General features: G+C 47.8%; 1 protein-coding gene across 1 annotated transcript in view; it reads right to left on the bottom strand.

The window, feature by feature from the left end:
- TRUB1 (TruB pseudouridine synthase family member 1) overlaps nucleotides 1–13161 on the bottom strand; it is a 296367-nt gene that overhangs the window by 134249 nt on the left and 148957 nt on the right. Inside the window, exon 4 of the mRNA XM_069611896.1 lies at nucleotides 1273–1354. Within this exon, the coding sequence (XP_069467997.1) occupies nucleotides 1273–1354 (82 nt within the window). The remainder of the gene's footprint in view (nucleotides 1–1272; nucleotides 1355–13161) is intronic.

Below are 13161 nucleotides of genomic sequence, written 5' to 3'. Positions count from 1 at the left end.
ACCTGGGGCAAGGGATGCCAAAGCCAATTAATTACCCCCCTCAGAGCCACTCCTGAGATGTCAATATCACTGACTCAATTAGTTAGAATGAGACGGGTCCACAGTATTGAATGTGGAGGAACCCAACAGCACCAGTTTAGTGGCCCGATTATCTACTTGGCATCTCAAATCATCCAATAGAGAACAGGACTGACCCATTGTGGTGTGCCATACAAAACCCAGATAGAAGTCTAAGTTCCATTTTTTTTTTTAACCCTCCCTCAATCCTCACAATTTGGCCAAAAGTAGTACATTTGATATTGGCCTATAGTGACAATGCATCTGAACAGAACCCTCTTGCAAAAGGAAACTGATCCGCGCACATCTGCAGGATTCCAAAACTCACTACAGTAGTGGCAAAACATGACTGATTCTTCAGCTTTGTTTTGGCAGAAAAATAATCAATGTAAGGTCCTAGGCAACGAAGGGCAGCTGCTTAGGATACCAAATTGCTTATTGTGCAGGATAGATGGTGCTTGTCAAATTAGAACCCCTGTGATTACGTAATTATAATTAACTGAGAACAAGAGATGGAGCATGGGTAGCAAGTGTAATAATGAAAGATCCAGAGGCACTTCGGTAAGGTAAAACTAAGTCCTTTATTCCCGTTACTCTGAAGACAGCTAGATAGGAGGAACCCACTGGCTCCCACCACCCGGGCTACATCATCCAACTGCCCGAGTTGGCACGCCAGCACACTAGCATTCTCTCACTCGTACATCAACAACGTCAGCTTCCAACCCTCTCTCTGACCTCATGCATTACAGACTAGCTTGCATGCATCCACACCAAGTTCCTGGGTCTTAAAGCAAAAGGAAGTCCAAGCAGTTGTATATCCCGTCTGGTCATCCACAGCACCCATCCTCAGATCATCCCCACTGTTCCAGAACGCTGACCCTCCAAACCTGCCTGAAGCAGGCAGCCCAAATGTTAGACGATATCCTTGTGCCAAAACTTCCATTGCTACCGGTTGCCCATCTCAGCCTCCGGGATGCCATAGACGGTATGTCACTAAAAGAACGTGTTTAAAGTTGCATCCTGTACCTTGGGAGGGAATCGGACATGGGGTTACTCGCATCCCTGGACAGCAGATGGGCAAGAAGATGTTTGATCTTCCATGATGCCACCCAACAGGTGCAAAAAGACTTGAGGCAGATGCTAGCCTAAAACAAAATTAACAAACTTGCAAAAATGACCCAAGGAAGTGCCTTAGATATTAGGATGAAACCATACCGTAAGGCTTCTCGTCTGTCACTTTTCCAAGCGCATCCAAGGTATCTGTGGCCTTTCCGAGCTCCCCAACTGCTGTGTATTTCTGAGGAAAAAGTAAAGAAAAGTAAGAAGAGAAAAACAACTGGGATCCTGCACCAAGCAATTGTTCAGCAACTTGTGAGAGCACTCCATTCCACACATTCATTCATGCATTGCTTTCCGGCATAACAGGTTGTTTTTCCCCATTTTTAATTTGTATTTGGATATCCAAGAAAAAGAACCACTGCAATCTCCAGCCAATAACATGATTTTTCTTGTGAAAGGTTAATGTGAAAAAGAAACAAAAAAAGTGAAAGGCCTAGGGAAGCATTGGTGTCACAGTCACAGCCGCTCCTTTAACGCAACTGGTGACCACTCCATCTCCACATACTCAACATCCGTCCGAAACCTGCAAGAATTCTAGACAATCCAAACGGTGTAAGGCGTCATCAATGTAGGATCTTGCCAGCCCCTTCAGAGCATTGCAGGGAACTGGAGGAATGAGCCAGACCCCGCAGCAATGGCCTACTTTGCTCGCCATCCAGAATCCCTTCGGTTAGCGGGGACCTCCTTAGCTTGCGCAACGTGTCCTTTGAATAGCCATGAGACAAGACATTTTACTCCTGGCTAACATAGGCTCTATGATTTTGGAATTCTAACAGTATGGTTATATTTTTATAGCACGAAGAAGACAGAACCACCGTTACTTTCTCTTATATGTCAAAACAAAAAAGAAATGCAACTTTGCAAATGAATACACCTTGCAAGCCCGTCAGTATTTAATAGGTTACAGGTGGCCCACCCATGTCGGTGTGACCAAAGATATTCGGTTATTCTGCCCAAGGCTGGGTCCATCCGGTGAAAAGAGGTCACGGCCAATATTTTTTGGAAAAAAAAGAGCATCGTCTCGACCGCGTCACCAATTGGAAGGCCCCAGTGTCCATCAAGGTGAGGTCCTGATACCTTTATGTACTTCATAGTCGTGGGAGGTTCAGAGGCGGGGTCGGGCGGGGGGGGGGTCACAGCATACTTATTAATGCATGCCATGCCCATTTATCTCCAAGACATAATCGCTCTCCACCATGCATCAGTATTCTTTCTTTCACAAAGTCACTTTAAACCGAGTGCATCCCTAGTGTGTGTACCTCTCCCCAGGACGCTGCGTTAGAGGGAACAGAACTACAATGTCTGAAATGGAGCCGTTACCTTGTTGAGCCCTGAAGAGCAACTCCTTAACCACTTTATGGCGTGACTAAGCAAGGACATGCATAGAGACCAGATCATAGCACCTTTGGAAATCTGGGCTTGCAGTTTTGAGAGATGTGTTAACGTCCGTCATCTCCAGTCCAAGATTTGGTTTTCTTTACAGAACAACTAAATAGTAGATGTACTGGTCGACACTGAGATATCAGCCTGGAATTATAAAACACAAGACCACCCTTTTTCCAAGAACAGGTAAACCATGATCAAACAGAATGCAACTATTTCCTGGAGGTCAGTTTCCTTCCCAATGCCTACAATGTAGGCGACACGAGGGACACCTTGAGAAATGGCCATTTAATCCTTGATGCTGTGAAAGAAAAAACAATTAGTTGAAAAGCACATTCTGGAGTCTGTGCTTACTGCTGCACAAAAGACTTCGAAGCACAATAGGAGCCTGACACTTTCAATTTCTCAAAGGGTGGCTTATGCGAGGGGCCAGTAATGCGAGGCTCACAGCCTAGGTTAGGGTCTTCAAAGTTTGACATTTTATTTGCAAAAGAAACAATATACAAATCCTAGCTAAACCTACTCTACCAGGGGATTCCATGGCTAGTATAGAATCTAAGGGAAAACCTCCTAACATACACAACACGAACCCCTACACTGAACTATCAAAATAAAGTTACAATAACATAAATAAAAGATATTTTCATTTCGACTTGTCTGGCTTTTCAAGTCTGTCTTCGCTGTTCATTGGAGAAGGAGGTCCCTGCCTACGAACACTCCTGCACTGTCGCGGAGCGATGCAGAGTGCAGTGGAGTGTTGACCGTGTGGCTGGGTGCCTGGGTGCCCTGACCAACGCTATTAACAGAGGCCGTTATCTACCTTGGATACGGAGGAGCTGTGTTTTTTTCTGATGCCACGGACATGGCTTAGAACCAAGACCCAGGTGAGTGGTGTTCCGCCCCTAACCCAGGAGAATCTTATACGATTCCCTCCTTAGGATCTCTCCCTATGGGTAGGCATACCCAGATCTACTTTACTACGATGAAGGATGCAAAGACATGGTTACAGGACTCCAAGGAGGGGGTTGAATGCGGGGGTCTGAGCCAGGCTTTAAAAGGGGGGAAAAAAACGACAATACTTAAAAGTCTTGCATCCCGAGCTCCTACCCGTCTGAACTCTACAGCCTATCCATTTGCCACGTCCCGCCAAACATTTCCTTGGGGCGGGCGGCCTTTGTGTCGGACCTTCCCTTGTCTCAGGTGTTCGATGGCCCTGTGGACCTCACTGATGTGGAAATCTTACAGAGTGAGAGGTCAGATTCCATAAATCCTGGACGTTTAGTAACAACCAGAGAAGCATAAAGACGTGCATATACCCGCTGTCGCAACAAATGTTGTAGTGAGGGTGTCTCCTCCCTCGCTAAGAAATTGTGGCCGATAGACCAGTGTCTTCAGCTTGCTTGTATTTTGACCACAATAGTGCAGAGCAGTGGTCGGATAACTCGGAATAGTGCACTGAAGTGGTCGTCTTCCCTCAACCTCCAATGACCCTGTTGGTTTCCAAGTCCCCCCCCCCCCTTGCACGATGACGACTTTAGTGGAGCAGAAGGGCCCATCTCGGAAGAAGAGTTGGTCGTTTTACGTAATTTCCAAGGGACAGAGAATAGTGCACCTGGTGAACGACATTGGCTCCTCCAAGAACCTTCATATTGTAGAGATTGCCACTCTTCCAGAGATTCCCAAGGATAACCAATAGGATCCTTTAGAAGAGTTGGGTATCTCCTACGCTCCTCCCACTGGTGTATTCCCAGTGTGTGGCTCCTTCCCACACCTTGAACTATCCTCCTCCGGTCGCTGCACAGACTACTGGGCGCCACTTAGACGCTGGAGTATGTCTATCTGAGGCAGCGGAGACATCAAATAAGGACGAAGTGGGGGTAGACTGGCATCTGGGGTCAGCCAACTTGCAGCATACGTTTTCGTCTACTTTTTCCAAGGGACTGGCCCCCTACATGAGACCACGAATGACTATCTGAAACACCAGGCGACACTGTTGGCCATGATCCACTCTAAAGTAATTTTTGGCACTTCCTGATGACGCAAGACCAGTCTCACCTTTTCCTCGCAACACCTACCAAAAACGTAGAAATGCTCCCCGACCAACTCGCGGCTCGGAGAAGAGCAGCAAGTTATTGTGCGGCATTTATTTTCGAGAAACAGCTGCGTTATCTGGGTCTATGGATGTGGCCCTCATTTAGTACACCGTGGTCTGAGCAGGGCCGTTTTGCACATGCGGGGTTTAGTGGCTGGCCTCGCGCCTCAGTCCCACACTCTGCCCGTACTGTGTTAATCGCAGACTAGCTGCCCTGAGATGGGAACTGCCGGCTGGATCGCCGCTGAGCTGGATGGACATCAGCGGCTGTGATCTCTGACACAACACGTGGAAAACACACGCTGCTTTCCAGGAACTGGATCAGAGATGCAGGGACGGGACTGAACCCGCTTTGTTTAGGAGATGGCAAACATGATGTTCGCTTGGCAGAGGTAAAGACAGGTCTGTGAGCTGCAAGGCCACGGGATCAAGGCATCCATCCTGCTAAACAGTCCCAGCTGGTGTTTACCTCCGAGTGAGTCAGCTTTCGGGCGGGCGTTACGGCGTGTACCGCCCGGTGAGGCTGCACAGGAATTCAGCTAGCCCCCCCGTACCCCCCTCTAGCAACGGCCCTGTGCTGTGGCCTCAGAAGGCTGCTGATACCAAGGAGCTCCTAGCGCGCCAAGAGGCCTGTGATCTCATAAAGAGCGCTGTACTTCTTTACTGGCGATTCCTTACGCGGCCCAGGCCGGGAAATTTACCAATTCTTTGCATCAAGGGTTAAATATTAATAGGCATCCTTCAGATAGGCAGCGAAACAGGTCTCTGTTTTACTACATAAAATCGCGCTAATACACCCAACAAAAAACAAGCATTGGCTGGGCCAACAGTATTTGGCCTTGATAAGGAACGCCTTCGGCCATGCAGGTGCCTGGCAGACAGACCAGCGGGGAGGTCTAAATAACTGGGGGAGCAGCACCCTGGGAGTGGAATATGCCATCCCTGAACTTCCTCGACCCCAACGCCTCGTCGCCACGTCTCTTCCCTGCCACATCCAAAGTATTAACCTATGCAATCAAATATCACCGACACCCGCCTGACACAAAGGAGACCAAACACATGGTGGCAGTAATAGCCCTCCTATATGCGTAGCAGCAATAAGCTTTATAAAAGATGCCTTGAATTGCGCACGTTTCAAGCGGTCTTTTATAAACATAGAAATATTTCTACGTTTATAAAAGATGGCTTGAAACGTATACAATTCAAGGCATCTTTTATAAAGCTTTGCCTATGGAGAAAGGCGCCTCGGGCTCTCTGCTCTGAGCAGAGATCACTGAGCCCGAGGCGCCTTTCACCCTCAGCAAATCCGCGGGCTCCGTGATCTAATCTACATATTAGATCATGGAGCCCGCAGGTTCGCTGAGGGTCAGTGACCTGGCGAGGGCAAACAAAGGAACTGTAACTTCCCTGATGACCCCTCAGATGAGGGGTCATCAGGGAAGTTACAGTGACTGACAGAAGTGCCAGCCAGCCAGCCTCAGCGACGCTGTGCCTGGCTGGCACTTCTGTCATCTCGCCTGAAATTAAACTGGCGGGCGCATCTCCCGTCGCGGCTGCGGCGGGATAATGCATCCCGCCAATGTTGTGTGGGATGGGGGGCCCCCGGCTCAGTCCCACTTTTTGGAGACTGCCGGGCCTGGCCCCGGCAGGCCCCGGCCCACTTTAAGCACTGTGGGAGTAACGCGCCGCCTATGAGCAGAAGCGAACTGTCGCAAAAGCATTCATCCAAGGCCGAAAACTATGCACTCCCACAAACTCGAAACACATTCTGGCACTAAATCGCCATCCATGAGCCAAGCGAATCTGGGTACTAAATCGCCATCCATGAGCCAAGCGAATCTGGGTACTAAATCGCCATCCATGAGCCAAGCGAATCTGGGTACTAAATCGCCATCCATGAGCCAAGCGAATCTGGGTACTAAATCGTCATCCATGGGACAAGCGAATCAGGTTACTAAATAGCCATCCATGAGCCAAGCGAATCAGGGTACTAAATAGCCAGCCATGAGCCAAGCGAATCAGGGTACTAAATAGCCAGCCATGAGCCAAGCGAATCAGGATACTAAATCGTCATCCATGAGCCAAGCGAATCTGGGTACTAAATCGTCATCCATGAGCCAAGCGAATCAGGGTACTAAATCGCCATCCATGAGCCAAGCGAATCAGGGTACTAAATAGCCAGCCATGAGCCAAGCGAATCAGGATACTAAATCGCCATCCATGAGCCAAGCGAATCAGGGTACTAATCGTGGCACTAAATCGCCAGCCATGAGCCAAGCGAATCAGGGTACTAATCGTGGCACTAAATCGCCAGCCATGAGCCAAGCGAATCAGGGTACTAATCGTGGCACTAAATCGCCATCCATGAGCCAAGCGAATCAGGGTACTAAATCGCCAGCCATGAGCCAAGCGAATCAGGATACTAAATCGCCATCCATGAGCCAAGCGAATCTGGGTACTAAATCGTCATCCATGGGACAAGCGAATCAGGGTACTAAATAGCCATCCATGAGCCAAGCGAATCAGGGTACTAAATAGCCAGCCATGAGCCAAGCGAATCAGGATACTAAATCGTCATCCATGAGCCAAGCGAATCTGGGTACTAAATCGTCATCCATGGGACAAGCGAATCAGGTTACTAAATAGCCATCCATGAGCCAAGCGAATCAGGGTACTAAATAGCCAGCCATGAGCCAAGCGAATCAGGGTACTAAATAGCCAGCCATGAGCCAAGCGAATCAGGATACTAAATCGTCATCCATGAGCCAAGCGAATCTGGGTACTAAATCGTCATCCATGAGCCAAGCGAATCAGGGTACTAAATCGCCATCCATGAGCCAAGCGAATCAGGGTACTAAATAGCCAGCCATGAGCCAAGCGAATCAGGATACCAAATCGCCATCCATGAGCCAAGCGAATCAGGGTACTAATCGTGGCACTAAATCGCCAGCCATGAGCCAAGCGAATCAGGGTACTAATCGTGGCACTAAATCGCCAGCCATGAGCCAAGCGAATCAGGGTACTAATCGTGGCACTAAATCGCCATCCATGAGCCAAGCGAATCAGGGTACTAAATCGCCAGCCATGAGCCAAGCGAATCAGGATACTAAATCGCCATCCATGAGCCAAGCGAATCTGGGTACTAAATCGTCATCCATGGGACAAGCGAATCAGGGTACTAAATAGCCATCCATGAGCCAAGCGAATCAGGGTACTAAATAGCCAGCCATGAGCCAAGCGAATCAGGATACTAAATCGTCATCCATGAGCCAAGCGAATCTGGGTACTAAATCGTCATCCATGAGCCAAGCGAATCAGAGTACTAAATCGCCATCCATGAGCCAAGCGAATCAGGGTACTAAATAGCCAGCCATGAGCCAAGCGAATCAGGATACTAAATCGCCATCCATGAGCCAAGCGAATCAGGGTACTAATCGTGGCACTAAATCGCCAGCCATGAGCCAAGCGAATCAGGGTACTAATCGTGGCACTAAATCGCCATCCATGAGCCAAGCGAATCAGGGTACTAAATAGCCAGCCATGAGCCAAGCGAATCAGGATACTAAATCGCCATCCATGAGCCAAGCGAATCAGGGTACTAATCGTGGCACTAAATCGCCAGCCATGAGCCAAGCGAATCAGGGTACTAAATCACCATCCATGAGCCAAGCGAATCTGGGTACTAAATTGCCAGCCATTGGCCAAGCGAATCTGGGTACTAAATTGCCAGCCATTGGCCAAGCGAATCAGGGTACTAAATCGCCATCCATGAGCCAAGCGAATCAGGGTACTAAATCGCCATCCATGAGCCAAGCGAATCAGGGTACTAAATCGCCATCCATGAGCCAAGCGAATCAGGGTACTAATCGTGGCACTAAATCGCCAGCCATGAGCCTGGGTACTAAATCACCATCCATGAGCCAAGCGAATCTGGATACTAAATCGCCAGCCGTGAGCCAAGCGAATCTGGGTACTAAATCGCCATCCATGAGCCAAGCGAATCAGGGTACTAAATTGCCAGCCATTGGTCAAGCAAATCCAGGTACTAAATGGCCATCCACGAGCCACAGAAATCAGAGTACTAAATCGCCAGCCATTGGCCAAGCAAATCTGGGTACTAAATGGCCATCCATGAGCCACGCGAATCAGGGTACTAAATGGCCATCCACGAGCCACGCAAATCAGAGTACTAAATCGCCATCCATGAGCCAAGCGAATCAGGGTACTAAATCGCCATCCATGAGCCACGCGAATCAGGGTACTAAAACGCCATCCATGAGCCAAGCGAATCAGGGTACTAAATCGCCATCCATGGGACAAGCGAATCAGGGTACTAATCGTGGCACTAAATCGCCAGCCATGAGCCAAGCGAATCAGGGTACTAAATCGCCATCCATGGGACAAGCGAATCAGGTTACTAATCGTGGCACTAAATCGCCAGCCATGAGCCAAGCGAATCAGGGTACTAAATGGCCAGCCATTGGCCAAGAGAATCTGGGTACTAAATCGCCAGCCATGAGCCAAGCGAATCTGGGTACTAAATCGCCAGCCATGAGCCAAGCGAATCTGGGTACTAAATCGCCAGCCATTGGCCAAGAGAATCTGGGTACTAAATCGCCATCCATGAGCCAAGCGAATCTGGGTACTAAATCGCCAGCCATGAGCCAAGCGAATCTGGGTACTAAATCGCCAGCCATTGGCCAAGCAAATCTGGGTACTAAATGGCCATCCATGAGCCACGCGAATCAGGATACTAAATGGCCATCCACGAGCCACGCAAATCAGAGTACTAAATCGCCGCATGCGGACCAAAACTACTTGCGGCAAAGTAAGCGCCACTTATGAGCCACAACGAACTGTTGTGCAAACATGCCACCTCTGAGCCGAAATGATTTGAAGGGCTAAAGCGCCAGCCATGAACCAACGTTAGGCAGTCTAAGGACATCCAAGATCTTTTGTTCTGCTTTCCCTGGACACACGTATACCAATATTTTTGCCACACTAGGTGATACTTTAACTAAAACAGAAAGGGGAGCAAGTGATGCAGGGGCTGCCCTTTGTGTCCGCAGACACTCCTGTGTTGATGTGTTGCCGACACGTGCCAGGCAGGGAGCTCCGCTATTGTGTTATATGATCTCAAGAGGGCCTATACAATTAACACATGTTTTCATTTTAGGCCCATTCCTGGGCACAAAGTAGGTGGGGTTTAAAAATAAAATGCATGTTTACTCGCTTACAAATACCACATTTCACAAAAAGGTAGCAGGCGCTCCTCTCCAGAGAGAGCATGGCATGATAACCTGTTCTGAGATGAGAGTTTGCAGCACACGCTTTTTGCTCACTGTACCTTTCACAGATGGGTAATATCCATTTGCATATCAGTCTTTGTCCCTCCCACATGTGCAGTCCAGCACGAAATGCTATGGCAATTCCTCTCTGAACAAGAGTACCAACAGCAACCCCATACACGTGTTTCAGCCTTGTTGGGCCTCATCAGTGAGGTGAAGCTGAGCCTCTCTAAGCACAGTGAGCAGGGAGTCCACGTCTGGTTTCCCCCAGGTAACCTAGGGTGACCAACCCCAAGTTCCTTCAAATAATTCAACAAAGGTAGCAGGCGCCCCTCTTTCGGAAGAACAAGGCATGATAACCTGTTCAGTGGTTGTTAACCACATTGAGAGTTCGCAGCCATCTGCTTTTTGCTCACTGTACCTTTCACAGATGGGAAATATTAATTTGCATATCAGTCTTTGTCCCGTCCACATGGGCAGTCCAGCACCGAAATGCTATGGCAATTCCTCTCTGAACAAGAGTACCAACAGCAACCCCATACACGTGTTTCAGCTTTGTTGGGCCTCATCAGTGAGGTGAAGCTGCGTCTCTCTGAGCACAGTGAGCAGGGAGTCCACGTCTGGTTGCCCCCAGGTAACTTAGGGTGACCAACCCCAAGTTCCTTGCAAATACGCCAAGTCGAGAGTGAAAACGACCCCCCCATACCCTCCCAACCCCCGTGCAACATCCGTTCACTACCAATTCCCAACAGTAGAGTATACAATACTGCCATCTCAAAATCTTACCTGAAGACTTGCACATAGGTGTAGGGAACAGCAGGGGTGTGTGATACGTAGATCACCAAAAGTTCTGGACTACAATTCCCATGACCCCCACACCTTGCCTATGCTGGCTAGGAATGTTGGGAGTTTTAGTCCCCACAACGCCCGAGTCTCAAAGGTTGCAGGCGATGGTCTGGGGTGTATGGATTTTTTCAAACAAAAATGAAGGAAAAAAAAACAGCAAAATTATCTTGCTTGACATCACAGAATAAAGGAGTGGATCAAGATTAGCTTTATGCAAAATGGAAAGATTTGACATGGGGATACGCAAAAAGAGTGCACAGGTGTGAGGATCAAAAGTACAGAAATAAGCATGAGCATTTCTAGAAATTAAGTCGGTTCAATAGCAAAGCGAGTAGAGCGCTCGCTTTGGCAACTGCGCAGAGCCTGCTGACCCAGGTTCGAATCCCGGCAGGGCCAAACTCCGCCTTTCATCCATCGGAGGTCGATAAATGAGCACCACGCACCGTGGGTAATAAGCAGCGCTCAGATGCCAGAGGGTTCGTAGCACTATATAAATTCTAAATTATTATTATTAAGCAATTTATAAGTAATGCGTGTTAGAGGCCGATAAAGATTCTGAACCGGGTCTATTGGTCGCCTGAGAGACTGCCTCAAAGAGGGCTGCTGAAGAATGCGGAATGTTGGAGAAGTTCAGGTGAGGTTGGGACGTTAGAACATCTAATGTGGGACTGTAGGCAGGTGAGATTGAACGGATACTCAGCAAGGTGATTGTTGGTTTCCCCTTCTGGACTTTAGTGTGGTTATTCTGGGGAGTGATGTATCTTTGGAGGATCTCACTCTGAGTGAGATGAAGTGGTTATTCCGAGGGGCAATGGTTGGTAAAAAAATTGTCTTGAGAAATTGGAAGAATGCTTTGTCATTGGACATTGGGACATGGTTATCTGAGATGCATGATCTGGCAAACATGGAACGGGTGCTGTATCGGAGAATTGTCAAATTGACTTTGTTTGAGAAGATATGGGGTAGATTTTTGCAGCTGTTCTAACTGTGCATTGGAGTTGTTGAGTAGAGGGTGGGGTAGGTTTTAGTTTTCTGATTTATCATTTTTTGATTTATGTGTCTTGATTTATGCATTTCCCTGTGTAAATAGTTGTGATTTTCCTTTGTAATTTGCATTGTTTTTTAAATCTGTTTGATTGTCTTACTTTGTTATGGAAATACTGTAAATAAAAGTTGGAAAAAAAAACTATTCTAAACATGGGACAAAAAGCAAGAGGCGATCAAAATAGCGGATAACTCAAAATGGTGGCATAATTAGCCTGTTTCAGGTTCATTCAATGCAATTTATAGTGCAATGCGAATGTGCTTAGGCCAATCATTTACTATTAGGCGGTATTCATGCAAAATATAGTTTTACACAGAGCTTTGGCAAAACCACTATAATTATCAATAAATACAAATACAATACACAAAGTAATGCGTGTTTATATAACACAAGCAGGCGTGATCAATAGTTTTTGTCCAGCATGACGCATCTTCACTCTAAAGCTCCTGGTACAGATTGGTTTTCTCACTTGGGGGGCTCCAGATAAGGGGTATTTGCCCTGAGCTCAGACACCTATTTCAGTTTTCAAATTGAAGTAACTGTCGGACTAGGCAATTTGGCCGGCCAGAACATCAGTCCCCCATTGCACTGTGATGTTACATTACTCTTGCTAGGGCAGCGGTTTGAGATTGGGGGTTTGCAGGATAGCCCCAAACGTTAAGCGCTCGCTGGGACCAGGCTGCACATTGCACCCTTCATGCTCCTAAGGTCAATACACTGAGCACTATTAAACAGGCTAAAGATATCCCTGTAATTGGGGCGCTTGGAAACCATGCAAACTTTGCAGGAGTCTATGCCCAGCGTTACCTCCTGGTGATGTCAATTTCCACATGGGTGAATGGCCGGCACAAGGCACTTGCGATTCAGTTTGTGACCACGGCCTTGGTGTAGAGACGCCCACATTATGTGACAAAAGGAAGGACAGCGCAGGTTTACAGCTGGGGTGCTGTTTGTTTGAACACAGGGTAAGAGCAGTGAATGGTTGTTCTCCTTCTGACTAGGCTGGAAGACAGACCCAAGTAGGCCATCTGAGACAGAGCTTCATGGAGTACACCTGTATCTCTTTGTACAGCTGGCCCAGTGCAATGAATTTCTGTGTAATGATTATTAGGGTTAGAGGTCTCTTTCCGGTGTAATGAAAATGTGTGGTACTAATAGTTTTGGAATTCCACTTAGCCCCGCTCCAATTCCCGTTCACTAGTCCTCAATGCCAGCCCATTAGGTGGCACACCGGGAATGCTCCAAGAAGGTTTAATCCGGTGTTAATTGACCAACACAATTTTATAATGAAAGTTTTCAATACTGAACTTCCAAAAAGTAATGGCCATCAG

The sequence above is a fragment of the Ambystoma mexicanum genome, chromosome 8 (genome assembly GCF_040938575.1).
Source record: "Ambystoma mexicanum isolate Mex_15411 chromosome 8, UKY_AmexF1_1, whole genome shotgun sequence".
In the NCBI taxonomy this organism is placed as follows: domain Eukaryota; kingdom Metazoa; phylum Chordata; class Amphibia; order Caudata; family Ambystomatidae; genus Ambystoma; species Ambystoma mexicanum.
The sequence above is the reverse complement of the archived record's forward strand: the minus strand, read 5'-3'. Positions and strand labels throughout refer to the sequence as shown.